Source organism: Myxocyprinus asiaticus, chromosome 14, assembly GCF_019703515.2.
Source record: "Myxocyprinus asiaticus isolate MX2 ecotype Aquarium Trade chromosome 14, UBuf_Myxa_2, whole genome shotgun sequence".
NCBI classification, from domain to species: domain Eukaryota; kingdom Metazoa; phylum Chordata; class Actinopteri; order Cypriniformes; family Catostomidae; genus Myxocyprinus; species Myxocyprinus asiaticus.
Genome location: NC_059357.1, coordinates 16,838,627 through 16,865,606, shown reverse-complemented (window position 1 = coordinate 16,865,606; position 26,980 = coordinate 16,838,627). Strand labels below are relative to the sequence as shown.

Genomic DNA, 26,980 nt, shown 5'->3' with positions numbered 1-26,980 from the left:
AGAAAGTCTTATGGGTTTGAAATGACAAAAAGGTGAATAAATTATGACAGAATTTTTATTTTTGGGTGAATTATTATTTTAACTGTGATTAATAAATAATAAATTAATGTGAACTACTCCATTAACAACTGGTAAAGTATACAACTTAAATTATTATAAAGTGTTTCTTTAATGTAACATTTCTATATGTTTTATATATCGGTACACAGGGTGCCTTCCTGGACCCTCAGGGTACCGCAGATCCACAGTTGAAAACCCTGGAATGAAGAATGTAAGAGACAGGGTTTGCATATGGAAACTGGGGAAAATCTGAACAGCCCTGCTCTGACCTGCACAAGTACAGCATCCTGGCCCAGTCCAACCTTATGCCCCCTTCCATTAACTTCTCCATAATGCCACAGCAACCCTAGCAAGGGCAAGTACCCAACATTTCACCTCTCCTTAACTGAAGCACATCACACCCCTGACCCACGTTTGCACACTATGAACCACATCAGATCAGTCCTTATGTCCAAGCGGCCTGCAAAGCTGCTCTGGGATCAGATAGATTAAAATCTGGGCTGTGCGACCACCCTTTCACAGTTTTTATATGTGGTCAAACTGAAGCTACATCCTGACTGGTCGAGTGTGGGTGAATAAGACAGTTCCTCATTAGCCATTTATAGCAACAGGGTTGACACTAATGAGGGCAGGCAAGATTTTCCGTATGCGATATATAGAACTTTTAGTCACTGGAGAAGCAAGAAAGTGTTCCTACATGAAGTTTAATTTGCAAAGAGTCTGCATATCTTGAGCGAAATTCACTGGCATAACGAAATGCATAACTGAAAACAAAGCAGCACAGAAAACTCTCCCTTGAGCAATCACTCACGATGTAATTTACAAACAAATCCAATAATCTTTCTGACACTGGTATTTTACAAAGCTCTCATTTACTAAACGTGTGCATGTAGATATTTTTTTATGTGCGTAAAACTTGTGTGCAAAAGTTTTCATGCAGGAATCATGATTCATCAAGAAGTTCTCACTTACATGTTTTCTAAATATAGAATTAACTCAAAACATATACGCAAAAATCACAGATACTTGGTGTCCTTATAAACATGGAATGTGTTAATATATACAGTAGAAGTCAGAAGTTTACATACACTTAGGTTGAAGTCATTAAAACTTATTTTTTAACCACTCTACAGATTTAATATTAGCAAACTATAGTTTTGGCAAGTCATTTAGGACATCTACTTTGTGCATCAAAATTCCAGCAACTTATTGTGAGAAGCTTGTAGAAGGCTACCAAAAACGTTTGACCCAAGTTAAACAATTTAAAGGCAATGCTACCAAATTCTGGTGTATGTAAACTTCTGACCCACTGGGAATGTGATGAAATAAATAAAAGTTGAAATAAATCATTCTCTCTACTATTATTCTGACATTTCACATTCTTAAAATAAAGTAGTGATCCTAACTGACCTAAGACAGGGAATTTTTTCTACAATTAAATGTCAGGAATTGTGAAAAACTGAGTTTAAATGTATTTGGCTAAGGTGTATGTAACTGTAGCTGCTTTTTTTTTTTTTTTTTTGCTGTTTTTTCCAATGAAAACATGCGCTAGACAGACGTCTTTGAATGTTGTGCCACGTCCCACTGTTTTTTCCCCCAGCATCTAATGACTCAAGAACATGCTCAGTCTGAACTGTAATTAATGCAAATTACCAACTACAGACAGAGAGTCCCTCATTTAGAATAATCCAGATTCAAACTGATCTATGCTGATCAATGATTACGACCATGAGACCCTCCATAAGCACACCCCATAAAGGCAAAATATACTCTGGTCGCTTATTTTCGTTTGTTTTGGCGAGGCAAGTCGCTTATTTTGGGCTTGTTTTTGTAGACAGGTCGCTTGTTTCTCTTTCAAGATCTGGCAGCACTGGTTTTACGATTAATCGGCGGTGATAGTTGTGTTTTTTTAACTATCGGATATCAGAAAAAAATCAACATCCATAGTTTCTTTTTTTTATTCCGCCGTGGCTGGCGCTGGAGGGTTCAACAGCTGGAACTTCTTGGTTCTATAGTATAATAGCCCCCACTAGAGATTAAATAATAAAGAACAATCACTGACTCCTTGTGGAGTTTGTTATGTCACGTGACTAGGCTATGCAGAGAGATGGAGACTTCAAAAGCAGATTTAAAACACTGACAGAGCCAAAAGCCAAGGTATGTATATAGACTTGTTTTTATTACAGATAGCCATGGTATAATATATAAATAATTTAAGACAACCAAAATGTAAATGTGTTATAAAGTGAAAGATGGGGATTGCTTAATTTGCCGTTTTGAATAAAAAAACATTTTTACTAAGGTTTTCCCACCTTAGTTATCGGTATAGGCAAAACACACTATCGGTCAACCTCTAATATACACTGTAAAAGTTTGTAACCTGCAATTGGTACCTTAGGGAGTAAAACAGACATAGTATTAAAACATCTTACAACTTTTTACAGTGTATACTAGAGGTCAACCGATACCGATAACTAAGGTGGGAAAACCTGTCGATAACTGATTAAATGCCTGATAGTTTTTAAAATCTATTGTATTCATGAAAACTTTCCATTCAATATAAAATAGTGCTGAATTTAAAGCAAATGGACACTTAGTTCTGGGCACAGAAGTTTTGGAGCCAATCATCTGAGCCATTAATACCATGTGACTAATCATCCTGGAGCCACAGGAAAATGAAGTCATGACACTGATTGGTGATGGCATCACAAGAATGCGCACAGTCCCAGGCCCTTTATTAGTGACTATCCTGAGCTGTGAAAGGTTGCAAACGATGAAAAATCTAAGTTAATTTCACGCTTTAACGAGCACTCCAAAAACTAGTAAACTGGTAAAACATCAACTATAATATAATGAAATATTTGTGATTTATATGTTGCTTGCAGAAAATTTGTATTACCATAGAATACATTCCATAGATTTTGAACGATCTTCAAAAGAGCCAAAAGCTTTTTGCCCAAAAAATAGAGTAGATACAGTATCTACCAGCAGGGCCGTAGCAAGTTATTCTGGGCCCCGACTGTATATTGTTCTGGGCCCCTTTCCTATTAGAACATACTGTTTAGAATTTGTTGTGGGGCCCTTCTGGACCTGTGGACCCTGAAAATTATTACCACTTTTCACCCCACTAGCTATGGCCCTGTCTATCAGCTTGGGCGAACTGGTCAATGTTTACCAGCCTAACCCTGATCCCATTGAAAGGTAGAGCTCTGTCTCTTTAAGGCTCAGGTGTCAATGACACCACAACTATGCCTCCTCACAGCAAAATGACCTATAGGCACTGGTTGGAGAAGTTCGACCTATTTCAGCCCATATTCCACCATTATAACTGCCATAAGTCTTATTTATTTTTGCCTGTGAACTTTCAAAATAATAGCAGTGACACTTGTGGACTTCCCTTATGACACTGCCCTCTCTGAAATGGTGTTTGCTAAGGGTGCTAAGGGTGTCTCAATAGGAGTGTTTAAAGTGCCCTTTATTTCAGAAATCTATGGTTCCAGAGAGCAAAGCTGACAGCTACCCTTGGTGCCTAACGGGGATGAGGCAAAGTGGACTCACTGTGCCTCTCCCTTGTTGACAGGTAATTTCAGTATTCGTCTCTCTGATAATATGAAGTCAAAATTTATCTAAGGTCTGCTTTTCACAGCATCCAGATGGCAGTCTTAAATCTGTCATGAAGGAAATTTTTGCTTGGGGACCACATATTTCGCCCTGTCTTCTGACACTCCATTATAACAAGAACATGAAATGCAGAGAGGAGTGCACTTACCAGTTTTTTTTTTTTTTTTTTTTTTTTTTTTTATCTCCAAGAAGAAAAAAAATATCTAGAAATCGTCTTGGTTACTGATGTAACCTCTGTTCCCTGATGGAGGGAATGAGACGTGTCGATGTTGTGACAGTAGGAGTTCGCTCTTGAGAGCCCCAATCATCTTTGCTTTATTCAGAAAAGGCCAATGAAAATTGGCGAGTGGAATTTGCATGCCACTCTCCGCCCCGGACATACAGGCATAAAAGGAGATGGCATGCACCACTCATTCAGATTTGTGCTGAGGAGCCGAGAGAGAGTCCCGGCCATGTCAGCGGTCGGTTCAGCGCTGCGCAGGAGGGACACAACATCTCGTTCCCTCCATCAGGGAACAAAGGTTACATCAGTAACCAAGACGTTCCCTGTCTGTCACTCACTCGACGTTGTGTCGATGTAGTGACACTAGGGGTTCCTATACGAAACGCCGCAGGTGCTGAACCGTGTCACGAGGTAGGGAGTAGCAGACACGGGCAGGCTGCTGTGTGCCTTGCAGCGAGCGCTTGACCATGTCGTGACCTTCCAGCGAGTTAGGTAAGGCATCTCCCTGGTCCCGATAAGGGTGGGAGTAGGCACTTACACATTCTACATGCAGGTTGTAGAACCTCGCAAAGGTATTGGGTGTAGCCCAACCCACTGCTCTGCATATGTCTGTTAGAGAGGCACCCCTCGCCAGTGCCCAGGAGGACACAACACCTCTGGTGGAGTGTGCCCAGACTCCCAAAGGGCACTGCAGGTCTTGTGATTGGTAAGCCAGAGAAATGGCATCCACAATCCAATGGGTCAGCCTCTGTTTGGAGACAGCTTTCCCCTTCTGCTGCCCTCCAAAACAGACAAAGAGCTGCTCCGAGCATCTAAAGCTCTGCGTGCAGTCCAGATAGATGCACAGGGTGCAAACTGGACACAGCAACGACAAGACCGGGTCTTCCTCCTCTGAAGGGAGCGCTTGCAGGTTCACCACCTGATCCCGAAAGGGAGTAGTGGGAACTTTGGGCACATAACCGGGCTGGGGTCTCATGATCACGTGAGAGTGTGCCGGCCCAAACTCCAGGCACTGGGGACAGAAAGCACCTGCAAGTCCCAACACTCTTGATAGAAGTGAGCACCACCAGGAGGGCCATCTAGAGTGACAAAGTGCTGAGCTTGGCCTGCTCCAGGGGCTCAAATGGGGCTGAAAACCAAGTCTGGTTGGGCCAGCACGGCGCAACCATCAAGACTTGCTGCCCATCCTCCTTGAGTCTGCACAATGTCTGTGCAACGAGGCTCACTGGGGAAACGCATACTTGCGCAGCCCCTGAGGCCAACTGTGCGCTAAGGCATCTGTGCCGAGGGGAGCCTCAGACAGGGAGTACCAAAGGGGGCAATGAGAGGACTCTCGGGAGGTAAACAGGTCCACTTGCACCTCCCTGAATCTCTCCCAAATTAGCTGGACTGCACGGGGGTGGAGTCTCCACTCTCCGCGGAGCGTTACCTGCCGTGAGAGCACATCTGCTGTATGGTTGAGGATGCCTGGGAGGTGCATGGCTCACAGAGACTTCAACATCTGCTGAATCCAAAGGAGGAGGTGGCAGGCGAGTTGCGACATGCGACTTGAGCGTACGCTGCACTGGCGGTTTATGTACACCACGGTCGCTGTGTTGTCCATCTGGACCAACACAACGTTGATTCACGCTTGCCCTGAATCAACGTCCAAAGCCTCCACAGGCCCAGCGATACTGCCAGCATCTCTAGGCAGTTGATGTGCCATTGCAGGCAGGGCCCAGTCCAGAGTCCCGATACTGCCTGCCAATTGCACACGATGCCCCAGCCCTAATTTGAGGCATCCGTTGTGACCACAACGCGCCTCGAGACCTGCTCAAAGGGAACCCCTGCCCGTAGAAATGCCAGATCTGACCAAGGGCTGAAAGAATGGCGGCACCGTGGCATGATAGTCACACACTGGTTGCCGTGGCACCATACCCACCAGGATGTGAATGCCCTTCTGCCTTACTTTGGTAAAGATGCAAGGAGACAGGGATAGACTGAAAGGGAGGACCTTGTACTGGTATACTCGTCCCTCGAAGGCAAACCAAAGAAAGGGTCTGTGTCGAGGAAGGATCGATACATGAAAGTACGTGTCCTTCAGGTCAATGGCCGCGAACCAATCCTGATGTCATACTGACGCCAGGATGCGCTTCTGCGTCAACATCTTGAACGGAAGCCTGTATAAGGCCTTGTTCAAGGCATGCAGATCCAGAATTGGGTGCAACTGAACCTGGGCGGCCATCTGGCGAACTGGATTGCATAGCCGAGACGGACTGTCCTGATGAGCCATCGCAACGGGCTGGAAAGTGCTAACCAGGCTTCCAGCCTCTGCGCTAACGACACCAGGGGGACGATTGGTTTTATCACGCCCAGGGTTGGTGGTTCATGGTGAAGCAGAGCAGACGCCCACCGGGAAGACCGTCAAGGGGAGTCGTGCTGCCCTGCAAGCCCGCAACGGTGGCCGGTGGCCGGTGGCTGGGGCGGGCGAGCGGCCCCAAGAACCACCGCACTTACCTCCCTGCCGGCTTTCTTTCGACGGAGAACAAGGGAAAATCATGGTTACTTGTGTAACCTCCATTCCCTGATGGAGGCAACGAGACGTTGTGTCGATGTAGTGACACTAGGGGTCACTCTTGGGAGCCCGAGACACCTCTGGTCTTTGATAAAAGGCCAATGAAAATTGGCGAGTGGTATTTGCATGCCACTCCCCCGGACATACGGGTATAAAGGGAGCTGGTATGCAACCACTCATTCAGGTTTTATGCTGAGGAAACGATATAAGGTCTGGCCATTTCAGCGGGTAGTTCAGCGTTGTGGCAGGAGAGATACCAGGCAAACAGGTATACATGCACCTCCCTGAATCTCTCCCAAATTAGCTGGACTGCACGGGGGTGGAGTCTCCACTCTCCGTGGAGCATTACCTGCCGTGAGAGCACATCCGCTGTATGGTTGAGGACGCCTGGGAGGTGCATGGCTCACAGAGAATTCAACATCTGCTGACTCCAAAGGAGGAGGTGGCAGGCGAGTTGCGACATGCGACTTGAGCGTACGCCGCACTGGCGGTTTATGTACACCACGGTCGCTGTGTTCGGAGGTTACACAAGTAACCATGACGTTCCCTATCTGTCACTCACTCGACATTGTGTTGATGTAGTGACACTAGGGGTCCCTATAAAAAACGCCACAACTGGCTGAACTGTGTTACATGAACTGGCGGTGTGTGGTGGGCAGACTGCTGTGTGCCTCATAGCCAGCACACCAGGTCGACACGTAACCTCCCCCAACATAGTTATGAGTGACGAACGGCCCTTTTTGGGGACAAGTCGACTACCCAAAGATAGAGACAGGCTTAACCCAGTCGTGGCCTCTTTTCCCCTTCTCTTTTTCCACTCCCTAAAAGCACCTACCCCAGAACAGGGCTCTTAGTTAGCACGTGTACTGGACCGACAGGGAGTCTCTCCGAAAACTCGACTGCCACAGGGCTCGGAGAAAGTCAACCAGGGAACAAAGTTTGTGAACACTACTGGGAATTAGTGGCGCGTGTCTTCAGCTCCAAGGGAGGTGGAAGGCGCTATGTGCAAGCGATACACCCGGCCAGCTATTCCGGGCTTATCCGCTTGTGTTGCGTGCCACTACCTGGGATGAAACCAGTTCCACCCAGAGATTGTAGAACCTTGCATAGGTGTTGGGTATTTCCCAGCCCGCTGCTCTGCAAATGTCTGTTAGAGAGGCACCCCTGGCCAGGGCCCAGGTAGCCACTACACCCCTGGTAGAATGGGCTGGTAGCCCTACCGGGGGTGGCATGTCCTAGGCGACATATGCCATAGTTATGGTGTCAATGAGCCAGTGAGTGATCCTCTGCTTGGAGACAGTGCTTCCTTTCCTCTGTGCACCAAAGCAGACAAAGAGCTGCTCAGAGATTCTAAAGCTCTGCGTGCGATCCAAATAGATGCGTAAAGCACGCACCGGACACAGCGACGACAGGGCTGGGTCTGCCTCCTCCTGGGGCAGCACTTGCAGGTTCACCACCTGGTCCCTACAGGGGTGGTGGGAACCTTGGGCACATAGCCCGGTCAGGGTCTCAGGATCACGTGAGAGTAATCTGGACCGAACTCCAGGCACGTTTCGCTGACAGAGAATGCTTGCAAGTCACCTACCCTCTTGATGGAAGTGAGCGCAGTCAGGAAGGCAGTCTTCAAAGAGAGTGCCTTAAGCTCGGCTGACTGCAAAGGCTCAAAGGGGGCTCTCTGTAGACCCTGAAGAACTACAGAGGTCCGATGAGGGAACGAGGCACGGTCTGGAGGGATTCAGCCTCCTGGCGCCTCTTAGGAACCTGATGATCAGGTCGTGCTTCCCTAAGGACTTACCGTTGACTGCGTCGTGGTGTGCTGCTATGGCAACAACGTACACCTTCAAGGTGGAAGGGGACAGCCTCCCTTCCAACCTGTCCTGCAGGAAGGAAAGCACTGATCCAACTGCGCATCTCTGGGGGTCTTCCCGACGGGAAGAACACCACTTAGCAAACAGACGCCACTTAAAGGCATACAGGTGCCTCGTAGAGGGGACCCTAGCCTGAGTGATCGTGTCTACCACCGCAGGTCTTCCGCGTCCCGTCCAGGGGCCAGACATGGAGATTCCAGAGGTCTGGGCACGGGTGCCAGATGGTGCCCCATACCTGAGAAAGAAGGTCCTTCCTCAGGGGAATTCGCCAGGGGGGAGCTGTCGTGAGGAGCGTGAGGTCCAAGCACCATGTCTGGGCGGGCCAGTAGGGTGCTACCAGGACGACCTGCTCCTCGTCCTCCCTGACCTTGCACAGGGTCTGTGCAAGCAGGCTCACTGGGGGAAAATGCATATTTGCGCATGCCAGGGGGCCAGCTGTGTGCCAGTGCGTCTATGCCGAGGGGGGCCTCAGTCAGGGTGTACCAGAGCGGGCAGTGGGGAGGATTCTTGGGAGGCGAACAGGTGCACCTATGCCTGTCGAATCGACTCCAAATCAGCTGGACCACCTGAGGGTGGAGTCTCCACTCTCCCCTGAGGGTAACCTGTCATGACAGCACATCCGCTGTAGTGTTGAGGTTGCCCGGGATGTGAGTGGCTTGCAGCGACTTGAAGTGCTGCTGACTCCAGAGGAGGAGACGGCGGGTGAGTTGTGACATACAACGGGAGCGCAAACCGCCTTGGTGGTTGACATATGCTACCATTGTCGTGTTGTCTGTCTGAACTAACACGTGCTTGCCCTGGATCAATGGCTGAAACCTCCGCAGGGTGAGCAGAATTGCCAACAACTCGAGGCAGTTGATGTGCCAATGCAGTCGCGGACCCGTCCAGAGGCCGGCGGCTGCGTGCCCATTGCAAACAGCGCCCCAGCCCGTTTTGGAGGCATCTGTCGTGACCACGACGCGCCTGGAGAACAGTTCTAGAGGAACACCTGCCCGTAGAAACAAGAGGTCGGTCCAAGGGCTGAAAAGACGGTAACAGACCGGCGTGATGACCACGCGACGTGTCCCGTGGCACCATGCCCATCTCGGGACTCAAGTCTGGAGTCAGTGCTGAAGCGGCCTCATATGCATCAACCCGAGCGGGGTGGCCACTGCCGAGGATGCCATATGCCCCAGGAGCCTCTGAAAAAGTTCACTAAAAGCTGCCACAGACAGGCACTAAAAGCTGCCAAGTCAGCATATTTTAGCAAACTCATAGAAAATAACCACAACAATCCAAGGTGTTTATTCAGTACTGTGGCTAAATTGGTTAGGAATAAAGCATCGACTGAACCAGATATTCTGTCGCAGCACAATAGTAATGACTTTATGAATTTCTTTACTGATAAAATTGAAATAATCAGAAATAAAATTGGAACTATGCAATCAACTGTCACAGCATTTCAGAAAACAGTGTCTCATAATTTTGCTCATGAGCAACTTCAATCCTTCGCTATCATAGGTCATGAAGAGCTAACAAAACTTATCAAAAAAATCAAAAGCCACAACATGTATGTTACATCTAATACCAACTAAGCTCTTAAAAGATGTATTTCCAGTAATCTCAGAACCTCTTCTTAATATTATTAACTCCTCGCTATCCTTAGGACATGTCCCAAGAAACTTTAAAATGGCAGTTATCAAACCGCTTATTAAGAAGCTACAGCTTGATCCTAGAGATTTGGGTAATTACAGACCGATTTCAAATCTACCATTTATGTCAAAAATACTACAAAATGTAGTGTCCTCCCAACTATGTTCATTTCTACAAAGAAATAGTATATATGAACAATTTCAGTGAGGATTTAGGCCCCATCACAGAACAGAGACTGCACTTATCAGAGTTACAAATGACTTGCTCTTATCATCTGATCGCGGCCGCATTTCTCTTCTAGTGCTTTTAGATCTTAGTGCTGCCTTCGACACGATAGATCACGACATTCTCTTGAATAGGCTGGAGAATTATGTTGGCATTAGTGGACTTGCATTAGCATGGTTTAGGTCCTATTTATCAGATGGCTACCACTTTGTATGTGTAAACAAGGAATTGTCAAATCAAACAAAAGTTAAGTATGGAGTGCCACGGGGATCAGTTTTAGGACCGCACCTTATACATGCTTTCCCTGGGAGATATTATCAGGAATCATGGAATAAGTTTCCACTGTTATGCCGATGATACCCAACTTTATATTTCTTCTAAACCCAACGAAAATTCACAATTCTCCAAATTAGCAGAGTGTATCAATGAAATCAAAGATTGGATGGCCAGAAATTTCCTTCTACTCAATTCTGACAAAACAGAGGTACTAATGATTGGACCAAAAACCTCTAAAAATAAGGCGCTAAAATATAATTTGACTCTCGATGGATGTTGTGGCGGTGGGGGCGTGGTCGAGCGTTCGTCCGGAAAGAGAGAAAGCGATAAGGATGCACACACCTGAGCGCTATAATGTCTAACACCTGTTTCTGATTGCAGTAAGCACTGGGGAGAGTGATAAAAAGGGACCACGCTAGAGATGAGGGAGAGAGAGCTTCCCATCTGAAAGAGACTGTGTGTGTTTAGCTAAAGAGTGTTATGCTGAAAAGCCCCTTTGAGTTTATTTATTAAAGTTATACCTTTGAGTTGAAGCACAAGATTCCTGTGTCCTCCTTTCCCTCCCTTCCTTGAACGTTTACAGATGTACTGTTACGTCGTCGTCTTCTGCAAAGAACTTGTGTTATATTTGATATCAATCTGTCCTTTGAAAATCAAATTTCCAATGTTTGTAGAACAGCATTCTTACACCTCAGAAATATTGCTAAATTATGACACATGCTCTCTGTTGCTGATGCCAAAAAAGTAATTCATGCGTTCATGACCTCAAGACTAGATTATTGTAATGCATTACTGGGAGGATGTCCAGCAAGTTCAATAAATAAACTTCAATTGGTTCAATATGCAGCTGCCAGATGCTGACTAGAACCAAGAAATATGATCATAGCCCAATTTAATCGTCGTTACTTTGGCTACCTGTTAAATTTCGTATTAATTTAAAAATTCTGTTAACTATATACAGAGCTTTGAGTGGTCTAGCTCCACAGTACTTAAGTGACATCCTGACACGCTATATTCTGTCACATTCATTACGATCACAAAATTCTGGCTTGTTAATAATTCCAAGAATATCAAAATCCATAAAAGGAGGTAGATCATTTTCATATTTGGCTCCTAAACTATGGAATAGTCTCCCTAACACTTTTCAGGGTGCAGACGCACTCACTCAGTTTAAGTCTATACTAAAGACTCATCTATTTAGCCAGGCATACACATAATTTATCCAGCAACTCACAATTAGGCTGCTTTAGTTAGGTCTGCCGGAACAAGAAACATCCATCATGATCTATAACTCTGCATTAAATTAAATGTTATCTAGACTAACATTATTCTATTTGTTTCTAGGTTACCAAAGCCTGCCAGATCCAGCTCCGTTCCTGCTTGGTGTCGGACTCCACTGCTACGTCTCGCTGAGAGATGATGACAAACTACAGCCAGTGTTAGCCATACATAACTTCAGTTTTTGGACTACAGAGGATGAACTGATGCCAACTCTAACTGTAAGACATCGGATACTTCATATGCCACTGCCTGAACCTTGGACTTAGGATGGACCCCACCGAACCTCACAGAAATGACCTGCAGGTTGAACTGCGATGCACCTCATTAATCTCTGCCTGCATCACCTTTGTCTATTGATGGACTACACTCTTAAAATGGAATACATAGACTATCATTTAATTGCCAACAAAAGCCTTTATCAGCCAACTAACAAAGGACAATACATCTATGTGAACTTCTGCAGTTAATCCAGGATGGACTTCAAAGACATTAGTCATTCATCTTAAAGTTAATTAAAAAATATATATATATTTTTATTTTTAAAACACTGGACCTTGATGCTTACTTAATTTACAAATTTAAAATCATGACATGCACTGCACACAAATAACTCATATTGGCATTATATTCATGTTTTTTAGCCAGAGGGGAACTAGCCCCCACAGTGAGCTTGGTTTCTCCCAAGGTTATTTTTCTCCATTAACCAACATCTTTTGGAGTTTTGTGTTCCTTGCCACAGTCGACTTCAGGTTGCTCACAGAGGTTCTAAATACAATTATTATTTATTTATTTAATTTCTATACACATTTTACAATCATATTTAATCAAACTACACAATGATCACTGTAAGACATTATAGATATTACAGTTTCATTTTTTTTTTAATGCACGATTTCCTGTAAAGCTGCTTTGAAACTATGTGTGTTGTGAAAAGCGCTATACAAATAAAAATGACTTGACTATGTATTTCAAAATCATGACTTTGTACCTCAGTTTTTAATTACCAAAGCTCATTTTTTTTTTTTTTTTTTTTTTATGTGGCGTAAATAGGCTTCCATATTGAGTGTGAGTAAATTTGTCTTTTTTGGGTAAACCATCCCTAGTGAATATAATTTTTTCAGCTTATGTTCAATTTTAAAATATTTCATGGGCTATAAATTTTTCTTTGTGAGTGCGATCTACATAAAATGTTCCAAACAATCCTTAACTAATGATTAAAAAAATAATGGAAAAGTTATGGAGATTCATTGATCAAAAAGAGTGGGAACTCTGTAACATAGACACATGTATGATAATATGCCATTTCGTCCAGCTCTAGTTCCCTCTACTCACTTGTGTAATGCGCTGGGTGGCAACTTCGCTTTCTCCATTTGGCCATAGCAACTCGTTTTGGCCTCTGGAATATCCCCAAACTCTTCCAACATGGCTGCAGCAGCTGTAGTTATAATCCCAAGCCCATCCCGAACCCTCGCCTCCAGAGGATAGTCCCAGTCATCGTAGGATACAGAGATCATTCCAGAGGGGAACGAATCTGGTGTGATTTCCGGATTACCCGTGGTCAGACTAGGCACGATCCAGATGTAGCCATATCCGGTAAGTCCCAGCGAACGAGCCTCCTCCAGGATATAAGATGCTTCGTCCTTGGAGCAGAACAACAGGATGACTGGAGACTGCACCTTCTTTAGCTGAATCTGGGTTCGAGAGTCCCCGTCTACTGCATCAAAAGTGATGGTGTGCTGAAGGTCCCAACCCACAAAGCTGTTGTCCACCGTGGTCTTCAGAATGGCAATGAAATCCTGGTATCCTGGGAACTTGCTGGTCACTATGGAGAAGACATGCCAGTCATACTCTTCCATGATGTTGAGCATGAGCAGCGCCTCCTGCTGGATTGAGGCCCCAAACTGGAAGAATGTTGATTTCACATCCTGTTCAACAAAAAGAGTAAAAAAAAAAGAAAAAAAAAGAGGTAAGTCAGGACACCGGGACACAATAGATGCATATTTCACTGAGAACATTTCAGGTCACAAAGACAAAAATAATTCCCTCAAATAGATGTAGTAGAATAACTAGAATGGAGCAATCATTCCAATATTTTGAGTACTGTTTTATTAACTCAATATTTCAGACTCACATAGTTAACTCAAGTTAATAAGGTTCTTTATTAAAATGCAATGAGACAAAACTGAAAAGAGAGGAGCTTTTCTGGTTCCTGAACTCCTTTGAGATCATTGTGATATGTGTCGCTCTGGCCTTGATAAACTCATTGTCTAATCATAATAATGCACCACGCCAGTTCTTTCTGGATGAGTAGATTCAATCCCATTGTGCCGTTAGAACTGATCCCTTCAGTGTCGCACAATTCCACAGCTTTAACAGACTAGCTGAGACACAAAGGCCATTATCATTTTAAAATTCATATCTGGGTTTCAACTTTTCAGTAATTATAATGAGTTAGAGGACTGGGGCCTTGGAGAGAATGAGTGGGAGCAGCGCTGTGCTTTCATTAACCTTCTCAATCAAGAGGGTACTATTTTCCCAGTCACTATTTCAATGTCAAACCAATTACTGTGGCCCTAGAAATAAGAAACGAAAGGCAGCACGTGACGGAATACAGATGCAAGGAGAGGTTTGTGTGTTTATGAATGTGTGCATGTGTGAGAGATGCCTGAAGGAAGTGTGTTGTGTATGTTTGTGTGTCTGCAATAGGACTGGCCGATATATTGAATATTCATTAATGCCATTAATTTTTATTTGGCCATTAAGTTTTCTAAAGACCATGTCATTAGACTAGTTTTGTTTTCCTTTCTTGTCTTGCGACTCTCGATTATAGGAGCATTAAGACAGATATGTTTTAATAGTGTCTGATTTATACTTCAGTGGAAAAAAAGGCATTAAGGGGCTTCCACACTTTTTATGGAGTGACTTGTCAGCGGCCTCTGTCAAGCATTTAACAGGTAATCAAAGTTTAAAAAAATTAACTTTGATGTACATCTTGACATCCTTTGGCGATAATGATTTCAAGCTTGATTACACTTCCTATAGTGGCATCTAGTGCTCTGCGCATACATCAAGTGCTTGGAAGTGTAATCGAGCTTGAAATGATGATCATGCCTAGAGACTGCAATGAGAAGATGTACAGTAAAAAAAAAAGAGTTACATTTGGGTCTGTTCTCACCCAAAACCAACTGGATCACTTCAGAAGACATTGATTAAACCACTGGAGTTGTATGGATTACTTTTATGTGGCCTTTATGTGCTTTTTGGAGCTTCAAAGGCCTGGCCACCATTCACTTGCATTGTATAGACCTACAGATCTGAGATATTCTTCTAAAAATCTTTGTTTGTGTTAGCAGAAGAAAGAAAGTCATACACATCTGGGGTGGCATGAGGGTGAGTAAATTACGAGAGAATTTTAATTTTTGGCTGAACTATATATTTAAAATAAATGCATACTTTTCTTATTTTCTGCTACGAATGTATCAAAACAATGGCCAGGATTTTTTTTCTCTTCTCCAAATACATGATTCCAATTTTAACTGTCCACACCTTCCACTTTCTTGCCTGGCAAACTCGTAAAATTGCCCCTCTGTGACGCTATCTGTAATGCTTGTCATTGACGCTGGCACTGAACGTGAGTTGACACCCCGGCGCGAGTCATGTAAAAGCCCCATTAGAGTTTAAATAAAGTTCAATTCATTTCTGTGAATTAGTTCAAACTTTTCATTTCAGTTAATTGATTCAGCTCTGATTAGGCAAATATTGCTGTTCATAGTATTTATAGTTATATTGGTGCATAAACAAAAATAATTAAATATAAATTTTCCTTGTTCATTTAGTAAAAAACCGTGTGGAAATATGATGGACCTTGATTATATTTATCTAGATTTTTACTGTGTTTTAGTTTTTACATATAACCTTTAGAATCTGCATGGCAACAATGGTTGTGAATTATGGTGTCTCTGGTTAAAATAAATGTCACCCTCTTAAGCCATTCCAGAGCAAACACACATGAACAATATGTACAGTAAATATATGTTGGAAGAAGCAATGTGTCACTTTGTTGTTTGGCTATTTTTGGAAAGCTTGGCATTGCCAATTTCTCACACACACACACACACACACACACACACACACACACACACATACACACACACACACGTTGGTGCAGCTATCATTATGAGGACTCTCCATAGACATAATGATTTTTATACTGTACGAACTATATATTCTATCCCCTAACCCTACCCCTAAACCTAACCCTCACAAAAAACTTTCTGCATTTTTACATTTTCAATAAAACATAGTTTAGTATGTTTTTTTAAGTGATTTTAATTATGGGGACACTAGAAATGTCTTCATAAACCACATTTATAGCCATAATACCCTTGTATTTACCAGTTTGTAACCTAAAAAAAAGTCCTCGTAAACCATTTAAACCTGCCCACACACACACACACACAGAGACACACACCAGGGAAATTACTCTACAAATGAAACTCAGGCTAACTGAGGATAACACTTCACACACACACCCACAGCACAAATAAACACAAATTTCCTTTCTCCAAAACCGTCAGGCTTCTTTTCCATGACCAGCCATCTGGCCCCTTTTCAACACTTCACTTCAATTTCATCAGACGAGTTATCAGATCTTCTGCCTGCTTTTTCGATCATTTCATTCGATGGCAGCACAATATAACACATTCATTAAAAGTCACTTGTGATAGCTGCAGTCATTATCTTCTGTTTTGGTGAGGGATAGTTAATAAAACGAGGGGTCCGCATTGGAGACACTTGATTGAGAGCTCTTTGCAATAGATGTTGATTAGGCAGCCGGTGAGATCATAATGAGAACTTTTTCCACACCTGAGATTGTGTCTGTTTTTTATGCTTGTTTAAAAAAAATAAAAATCTTGAGCTAGGCTGAATCACATTCTTGAAGGCTTCAAGTCTAACGTGTGACCTTTTTGTTTTGTCCTACAATGCAAAAAATTTTTTTTTTAAAAATGTATCAATATTTTTGCCTTGCTTTCCAGTAAAAGTATCTAAGTATCCGTAAAAGAAGCTTAATGTATTTCTATACATATCGTTTTCTTCTTTTTTTTTTTTTTCTTGCTTTAAAAATAAATCTAATAACATTTAGTGAGGTTTATGCTTAAAACAAACAATAATAATAATTTTACCACTGGGGTAATAAAATTAAACTTAATTCAAGATATATTCTCTGAAAACATAAAATCAAATTTATGATGTTTAGTTCCCCATCTGTCACTCACTCGACGTTGGTGTCGATGTAGTGACACTAGGGGTCACTCTTGGGAGCCCGAGACACCTCTGGTCTTTGATAAAAGGCCAATGAAAATTGGCGAGTGGTATTTGCATGCCACTCCCCCGAACATACGGGTATAAAAGGAGCTGGTATGCAACCACTTATTCAGATTTTCTCTTCGGAGCCGAACGGTCATGCTCACTGAGCTGAATACTACTGTTCATTCACCTCTGCTGGATCCGATGGCGCATTTCAGCGGCTTCTCCCTCCTCTGCACTGGTGCATTGCAGAGAACGCCCTTGGGCGCTTCGGCAGAAAAACTAGAGAGTATATTTTCTGAAAGAGCATTTTTCCCCTCTAAAAGAGTATATATTTCTCTAAAAGAGCAGCACACACGGAACGTCTTTTTAAAGACGCGTCTTTTTAAAGATGCTTTTCCGATTGTGTGTTATTCCTGGTTGTGCTCGTTATCTCTCGCCTTCTAACGGTCACGATCACTGTCTTTCGTGTCTGGGCACTGCTGACGCGGATACAGCGTTCGTGGATGGTCATGTTCTCATTGCAAGAATATGTCCATGGCAACGTTGCGGTCGCGGCTCGCCTTCGTAAGAAAGGGAGCCACCCCAGAGGCTGACCGCCTCCGCCGGGTATCCCCCCGCGGACCTCCCATTCCCCAGCACGCTCGTCTGCCCCGATCGGGCTTCCGGGTGAGTCCGCCGGCTCGTCTCACGGCGAGTTCGACCTCTTATTCAGAGCCAGCGAAAGTGATGAGCTCTCGAGCGCAGCATCAGAGAGCGGGCTCGTCCAGTCAGAAGCCTCAGCTGGGCTCCTCCCTTCGGGGTCGATCGCCCAGTCACAGGCTGACGCGGAGATGACGACATGCTTTCCCGGGCAGCCGCGAGCATCGGTTAGAGTGGATTTCACCGCTCTTCCCTGAACCCTTGCGGCTCGGTGATTGGTTCCTGGGCTTGCGGCGCCGCTCAAAGCCACGCCCCGCCCCCGTTCCTTTCTTCCCGGAAGTGCATGAAGAGCTGACAAGGTCGCGGGATGCACTTTTTACTGCCCGGTCCCGATCTTTTCAGCTTCCCTGCCCTCACTACCCTCGATGGTGGGGCGGCCAAGGGTTATTCGGCAATCCCCCGGTGGATAAAGGCGCTCGCGGTGCAGCTATGCCCGCAGAGCGCCACCACCTGGCGCGGGTGCCCAAAGCCCCCGTCCAAGGCCTGTAGGTTTACATCGTTTCTGACGGCCAAGGCCTACGGTGCCACTGGACAAGCCGCCTCCGCCCTGCACGCCATGGCTCTCCTGCAAGTCCGCCAAGGCGCTAAAGGAACTGCACGAGGGTAGTTCCGCCCCGTGATTGATGCAGGAACTGCGCTCGGCGACCAACCTCGCTCTCCGAGCGATGGAGGTCACGGCGTGGTCTCTCGGGCGGACGATGGCAACACTAGTGGTCCAGGAGCGCCACCTTTGGCTCAACCTGGTCGAGATGGGTGAGGCTGACAAGACACGATTCCTTGCTGCCCCCATTTCCCAGGCGGGCCTATTCGGCGACACCGTCAAGGACTTTTCCCAGCAGTTCTCGATGGTAGAGCAGTAGATGGATGCTAGCCGGCATATCCTGCCCCGGCGCGGCTCAAGATCCCGCACCCCGTCTACTCATTGCCAAGGGCGTCCCCCTGCGGTGACTGCACCGGCTCCGCCGCAGCCCACCCCTTCGGCCCGGCCCCGGCGTCGAGCCCACTGCAGGAAGCAGACGCCACCCGTCTCACGGCGCCCAGAACCCGTGAAAGGCTTCAAAGCGCCCTTGAGACGGGCGACCCAGGGACAACGAAACCCGCTGCTCTGGAGCTGGTAAGCAGATCTTCATCTTTTTGTTACCTTTTGCATTTAATTGCGCTGCATGCCCAAGTGGCTGCAGTACTCAAGCTCAGCAAGAGTGGTTTCCTTGTTCCCTGGGTCACGTATCCGGTGTGTACGGCTGGCATCATGACCACCGTCCACCACTCCATTTGGCAGGTTGGCGCTCCAGCGGTGGTCTCCCGCCCCTGAGCGCCCAGCTGTGGCACAAATCCGCCCCCGATGTGACAGTCTCCACGGGTCACGAGGACAGGCCTCTTCCTCCCCCGTCCCAGGCTGTTCCGGGGGTGGTCACAAGGAGCCAGGTAAGTGCTTCGATGTCCTTAGACTCAGCACGGCCACAACGTGGTGTGGCACCTCGAGCTCCGCCCCGCCACGAGGCCCCACCTGCCGGTACATCCGATGACGTTGTCCCTTTGGTCCCCCTTGCGCGGAACTTGGACGCATGGCTTGCGCCTTCCAATCCGTCACGAGGGCTGGTCCGGACCGTCTGACTCGGCTGCGCGATTCACTTCGCCAGGCATCCACCCAGGTTCAGCAGTTTCCACTTCACCTTGGTGAAAGACAAAAACGCTGCTACCTTGCGCGGAGATCGCTACCCTCCTACAGAAGGACGCGATAGAACCTGTCCCTCCAGCTGAGATGAAGAAAGGGTTTTACAGCCCCTACTTCATCGTACTGGAAAAAGGCGGTGGGTTGCGGCCAATCTTGGAATTGCGAGTACTGAACTAGGCTTTATACAGACTCCCGTTCAAGATGCTGACGCAAAGACGCATTCTAGCGAGCGTCCGGCATCAAAATTGGTTCGCGGCGGTAGACCCGAAGGATGCGTAAATTTCACGTCTCGATCCTTCCTCAACACAGACCCTTCCTGCGGTTCGCGTTCGAGGTCAGGCGTATCAATACAAAGTCCTCCCTTTCAGCCTGTCCCTGTCTCCTCGCGTCTTTACGAAGAACGCAGAGGCTGCCCTTGCCCCGTTAAGGGAGGTGGGCATTCGCATTCTCAACTATCTCGACGACTGGCTAATCTTAGCTCACTCTCAAGACGTGTTATGCGCACACAGGGACCTGGTGCTCTCACACCTCAGCCGACTAGGGCTTTGGGTCAACTGGGAAAAGAGCAAGCTCCTCCCGGCTCAGAGCATCTCTTTTCTCGGTTTGGAGTTGGACTCGGTCTCCCTGACGGCACGCCTTACGAACGAGCGCGCCCAGTCGGTGCTGGCCTGTTTGAAGGCGTTCAAACAGAAAACAGCGGTTCCACTGAAACTTTTTCAGAGGCTCCTGGGGCATATGACATCCTCGGCGGTGGCAACCCCGCTCGGGTTGATGCATATGGGCCGCTTCAGCACTGGCTCCAGACACACCGCGTGGCCATTACGTCAGTCTGTCACCTTCTTTTCAGCCCTTGAACCGACCTCTCATTTCTATGAGCAGGTGTTCCCCTAGAACTGGTCTCCAGGTGCGTCGTGGTCATGACAGATGCCTCCAAAACGGGCTAGGGTGCTGTTTGCAATGGGCACGCAGCCGCCGGCCTCTGGACGGGTCCGCGGCTGCGTTGGCACATCAACTGCCTCGAGTTACTGGCAATTCTGCTCACCCTGCGGAGGTTCCGGCCGTTGATCCAGGGCAAGCACGTGCTAGTTCGGATGGACAGCACGGCAGCGGTAGCATATGTCAACCGCCAAGGCGGTCTGCGATCCCGCTGTATGTCACAACTCGCCCGCCGTCTCATCCTCCGGAGTCAGCAGCACCTCAAGTCACTGCGAGCCACTCACATCCCGGGCAACCTCAACACTATGGCGGACGCACCGTCACAACAGGTTATCCTCAAGGGAGAGTGGAGACTCCACCTTCAGGTGGTCCAGCTGATTTGGAGTCGATTTGACAGGCAGAGGTGCACCTGTTTGCCTCTCAAGAATCCTCCCCACTACCCACCTCGGCATAGACGCGCTGGCACACAGCTGGCCCACTGGCATTTGCAAATATGCGTTTCCCCCAGTGAGCCTGCTTGCACAGACCCTGTGCAAGGTCAGGGAGGATGAGGAGCAGGTCATCCTGGTAGCACCCTACTGGCCCGCCCAGACGTGGTGCTCGGACCTCACGCTCCTCGTGACAGCTCCCCCCTGGCAAATTCCCCTGAGGAAGGACCTTCTTTTTCAGGGAAGGGGCACCATCCGGCACCCACGCCCAGATCTCCGGAATCTCCATGTCTGGCCCCTGGACGGGACGTGGAAGACCTAAGCTGTCTCCCACCTGCAATGGTAGAAAAAGCAGAGATGCGCAGTCAGATCAGGGCTTTCCTTCCTTCAAGAGAGGTTGGAAGGGAGGCTGTCCCCTTCCACCTTGAAGGTATACATTGCTGCCATAGCAGCACACCATGACGCAGTCGACGGTAAGTCCTTAGGGAAGCACGACCTGATCATCAGGTTCCTAAGAGGTGCCAGGAGGCTGAATCCCTCCAGACCGCACCTCGTTCCCTCATCGGACCTCTGTAGTTCTTCAGGGTCTACAGAGAGCCCCCTCTGAGCCTTTGCAGTCAGCCAAGCTTAAGGCACTCTCCTTGAAGACTGCCCTCCTGACTGCGCTCACTTCCATCTAGAGGGTAGGTGACCTGCAAGCGTTCTCTGTCAGCGAAACGTGCCTGGAGTTCAGTCCAGGTTATGCTCACGTGATCCTGAGACCCTGACTGGGCTATGTGCCTAAGGTTCCCACCACCCCTTTAGGGACTAGGTGGTGAACCTGCAAGTGCTGCCCCAGGAGGAGGCAGACCCAGCCCTGTCGTCGCTGTGTCCGGTGCATGCTTTACGCATCTATTTGGATCGCACGCAGAGCTTTAGAATCTCTGAGCAGCTCTTTGTCTGCTTTTGGTGCACAGCGGAAAGGAAGCGCTGTCTCCAAGCAGAGGATCACCCACTGGCTCGTCGATGCCATAACTATGGCATATCTCGCCCAAAACATGCCGCCCCCGGTAGGGCTACGAGCCCATTCTACCCGTGGTGTAGCGGCTTCTTGGGCCTTTGCCAGGGGTGCCTCTCTAACAGACATTTGCAGAGCAGCGGGCTGGGCAACACCCAACACCTTTGCAAGGTTCTACAACCTCCGGGTGGAACCGGTTTCGTCCAAGGTAGTGGCACGCAATAAGCGGATAAGCCCGGGATAGCCAGCCGGGTGTATCGCTTGCACATAGCGCCTTCCACCTCCTTTTGAGCTGAAGACGTGCACTGTTAATTCCCAGTAGTGTTCACAAAATTTGTTCCCTGGTTGACTTCCTCCGAACCCTGTGGCAGTCGAGTTTTCGGAGAGACTCGCTGCCAGCCCAGTACACGTGCTAACTAAGAGCCCGGTTCTGGGGTAGGTGCTCCGCATGTGGTGGTTCCCTGTAAGGCTAATCCCATGCGATCTATATCTTCTGCTAATTCGTTTCCCTGCTGGCAAACTGCGTCTTCCTTGGGCAGAGCCCCTCTGCCCCAGTCTCCATGTTGTAGTAATTCCTCCCCCATTGGGCAGGATCTACCTTGAAGGTTCTCCACATGGTTGGAAAGACCATGTGACGTATTCTTCCACTTAAATATCCCCCCCTCTCTTGGGGCGAGGTGTGGTCTCCGCGGTGTCCTCCCCTTGGGAGGGACACCCCCCAACTAGACCTGGCGGCCCAGTCGGATAATCCCCCTTCTTTTTTAGGGAGTGGAAAAAGAGAAGGGGAAAAGAGGCCACGACTGGGTTAAGCCTGTCTCTATCTTTGGGTAGTCGACTTGTCCCCAAAAAGGGCCGTTCGACACTCATAACTGTGTTGGGGGAGGTTACGTGTCGACCTGGTGTGCTGGCTATGAGGCACACAGCAAGTCTGCCCACCACACACCGCCAGTTCACGTAACACAGTTCAGTTTGTGGCGTTTTGTATAGGGACCCCTAGTGTCACTACATCGACACCAACGTCGAGTGAGTGACAGATAGGGAACGTCATGGTTACTGGTGTAACCTCCGTTCCCTGATGGAGGGAACGAAACGTTGGTCCCTCCTGCCACAAAGCTGAACTACCCGCTGAAATGGCTGGACCTTATATCGGCTACTCAGCGTAAAACCTGAATGAGTGGTTGCATACCAGCTCCTTTTATACCCGTATGTTCGGGGGAGTGGCATGCAAATACCACTCGCCAATTTTCATTGGCCTTTTATCAAAGACCAGAGGTGTCTCGGGCTCCCAAGAGTGACCTCTAGTGTCACTACATCGACACCAACGTCTCGTTCCCTCCATCAGGGAACGGAGGGTACACCAGTAACCATGACGATATGGTTTACAGGAAAACAATACAAAAAAAAAAAAAAAATATATATATATATATATATATATATATATATATATATATATATATATATATATTTTCGTAAAGGATGAGTCTGAACACATTTATTTACATAGGGGGTGCACGAAAAGATGGTCCTAATTATTTTCACTGCTTCACATTGGAAAGAATTCAATTCCTCAAAGGTTATCATGACATTATCTTAAAGTGTCACAGTAGTTGCCATTTTTTTTATTCAGATCTAAAGATGTAAATGCTTAAACTGGCCACTCACGACAGCTGTCCATCAACACTTGACAAGCAGGGTTCAGCAGATGTGACCCATATAATAACTTGTAGGTGATGTGTTGGGGGTGAACATGTAGATATGTGGGGTGGGTGTTTATTATTATTATATTATTTATTCATATTACAGAAGAACTCAAGACATGATGGAAAAGAGGTAGGGGGTGATTTTGCAGTTGGTATCATTCCATGTTAACAACGAGTTCTCTCTTTACATCAAGGCCAGTGGATGAAATCAATAATTACAGAGAGACTGAGAGCAAGAAATATGAATGGAAGATGTATCTAGTGCATCAACAAAAGAAAGGGATGTGTACACATTAGCGCAGTTTGATATATGCATATACATTTACATGGGTGGAGTAGCTAAGTTAAGATCTGAACTTGTAACCAAAACATTGCAAATTTGAGCTCTGCAAGGTGCAATCTCAATTAATAACCTACTGTACTTCTGTGGTGATGTTGAATGTGTGTAGTGGTGTACTGTAAGCTGTGGAAACAAATTGGTCCTGATTGAATAGCAATAAATAACTATTCAATTCACTCTACCCTGTTGTCTTAGAGTAAGCTTCCAACAGACACTCTTAAAATATTAAAATGGGTCAACTGTACCACAACACCCACACACACACACAAAAAAAAGGAATGGCTGCAATATAATATAATAACATAAAAGTAACAATTTACATGTTAAATTAATATTCCGAGTTCAATTGAAGTTAAGCTCAATCTACAGAATTTGTGGCATAATGTTGATTACCACAAAAATGTAAAAAAAAAAAAAAAAAAAAGCAAAAACCGAGGTTACAGTGAGGCACTTACAATGGAAGTGAATGGGACCAGTTTTTGGAGGGTTTAAAAGGCAGAAATGTGAAGCTCATAATTTAAAAAAAGCATGCATTAATTCTTATGCTAAAACACAAGTATTATTTGAGCTGTAAAGTTGTTTAAATCATAATTTTTATAGTCGTTTTAGGGTTTTTTGACATTACATCATCATGGCAACGAAGTTGTAAAATTGGCTATAACTCTACACAGAAAAGGTTAGTAAGTGATTTTATCACGCTAAAATCATGTTATCATGCATATTGTTTACGTTTTGTGGAAATACTTTTGAAACAGTGAGTATTTTAACGTTCAAAAATTGGCCCCCATTCACTTCCATAGTACTGCCTCACTGTAACCTCGATTTTTGCAAATCGAGGGGCAAGTAAAAATAAATTTTTGTGGTAATCAACATTATGCCACAAATGCTGTCTATTGAGCTTAACTTGTATTGAACTTGGAATATACTTTTAAAGGAATAGTTCAGAGTGCTCTGTACATGCTTCGAGCTACATATCATGATCGCGCCTATAGGTGACTGCAGATGGCAAGATTTATAGTGAAAAAGGAGTTACATTTCTGTCTGTTCTAATGCAAAAGGATTATATTGTTTCAGAAGACATGGATTAAACCACATGAGTCATATGGATAAACTTTATGCTGCCTTTATGTCCTTTTTGGAGCTTGGAAGTGCATTGTATGGATATATTCATATCTCCATCAAAATATCTTCGTTTGTGTTCCCCAGAAGAAAGTCATACAAGTTTGAGATGGCATATAGGTGAGTAAATGATGAGATAATTATAATTTTTGGGTGAACTATTCCATTAACGAAAACAACCTTATTGTAAAGTGTTACCAACCTAATATTAATTTATAGCAACAAACTGCAGGATTGAAATTATACCAAAAGGTATGATTCACAAAGTACATTTATAGATATTTGCATTGTTGAAAATGTAATTTCACAGCGAAGCGCAGAGCATGACATGAGAGGCATGTGTAATCAGCTTCAGAAGTGTGAGAGGAGATTTGAATGCATTTGACTGGAGCGCAGCAATACTAGTCTCTAATTTCCCCACCCGCTTTACAGAGGATCTGCATCATCCCTGCATGCTGCTGAGCTTTCTCAAAGCCATATTCTTCATATAACAGGATGCCATTACCAGCCAGAGGCGATAAAATACAATCAAGCAATATTGTTTGCTTGGAAATAGGAGTCATGCTGTATCATATTTCTAAACAGATCTGAAAAAAATAAAACATAATTTGGAGTGGAAATATTTCTCAAAAGACATCATATATGCTGGTGTACTGCTAAAATTTGAGAGAAAGTATTTGTTAGCATTTAAAATGTACAGTCTTTCTCTTCTGGAAAAATGTACCAAAAAAAAAAAAAAAAAAAAAAAAGGTATTTGGTCACAATCAGCAACAAAACTGAAAAGCATCTCTTACAAAAGTACAAAATAAATAGAATAATGAAAAATAAAACTTGTGCATTAGGAGAAGCCATTCTTGTTTTGGGTTGGTGCATAGATGGTCTCTTCTTCTTCTGCTCTTTTTCCTGTTGTGTTAGCAAACAGCATTGCATAACCGCACACACCCCCTTCTGGATTAGAGTGTGGATCGCCTGTTACTGACTCAGATGTATTCTTCGTCTGACTGCATGCACCGAACCGTGACGTCAGTACAGTGATGGTTCGGGACAAATACATGTACCGTTACACCCCTAATGCACAGGTTTATAAAATGTTCTATCCAAAAAAATGCTCTCTAGAATGAGAATGTCCCCCATGCATAAAACCAAGGGCAACTGACTAACAATATCAAGCAACAAATTGATGTTCATGGCTGTGACGTAAATTAAAGGCTATTGGCAAATTATGATGTAAATGGGTCTTAATTGCAAGCTTCATCCTTAGTGCTAAAAGGAGAGCATCACATCAAAAACACATAATTTTCCTTATGTAGTTGCATTATTTTAAATCTAAAAGCAGTGGACAAACTTGGTGAGCCAAATGTGAATTTCTGAGTCACATTAATAACCAGTAAAGAGTTTCCTCAGTCATCTAATTTGATCTTAAGGCATATCATAAGCGTGAGCTTTCAGGCACATTAAAGCAGTTTATACTGTGATCGTTTCTAATCAGAGATAAGAAGATTCTTCCAGAGGCTCGCAGAACAAGAGGCCACAATCACTCTAAATCATCATGCCTGATTATATGTTCAGTACAAGGGGAAGGGATCTGCCAGTGTAGGTTGAGAGTGAGAGTGCATATATATATATATATATATATATATATATATAATTTAAAGTATGCCATTTTGTATGTGAGAGCGTGTGTGTGGATAATGTAAAGCGGTTCACAGGCCAGCCTCAGGGGCGTTCGGTTTTATCCCCACAGCTCATGTCATCCCCGACAGCGGTTCAAACATAGCACAGTTAGCCCGACACCACAATACAGAAGAGTCGCACAGGGCAAACACAATCACAGCACTGAGCTCAACTCCACATCATCAAATTATGACTTCGTAAACTCTATAAATTGTCAATTCCCAGTTGATGGAGTGGTAACAACCAAGGAGCATTCTGACGTTGCCGCTAATGCCAATGTTTTTATTGTCAGTCTGAAGAGCTGCTTCATGAGCTAATTTTTAGAACAGCACAGTACTCTGAGTGAATAAAGTAAACGAGTT

General features: G+C 45.5%; 1 protein-coding gene across 1 annotated transcript in view; it reads right to left on the bottom strand.

Moving 5' to 3' along the window:
* The window catches only part of LOC127451138 (glutamate receptor ionotropic, NMDA 2A-like), a 260,187-nt gene that overhangs the window by 108,804 nt on the left and 124,403 nt on the right, over positions 1–26,980 (bottom strand). The window contains exon 3 of the mRNA XM_051715585.1: positions 13,073–13,665. Within this exon, the coding sequence (XP_051571545.1) occupies positions 13,073–13,665 (593 nt within the window). The remainder of the gene's footprint in view (positions 1–13,072; positions 13,666–26,980) is intronic.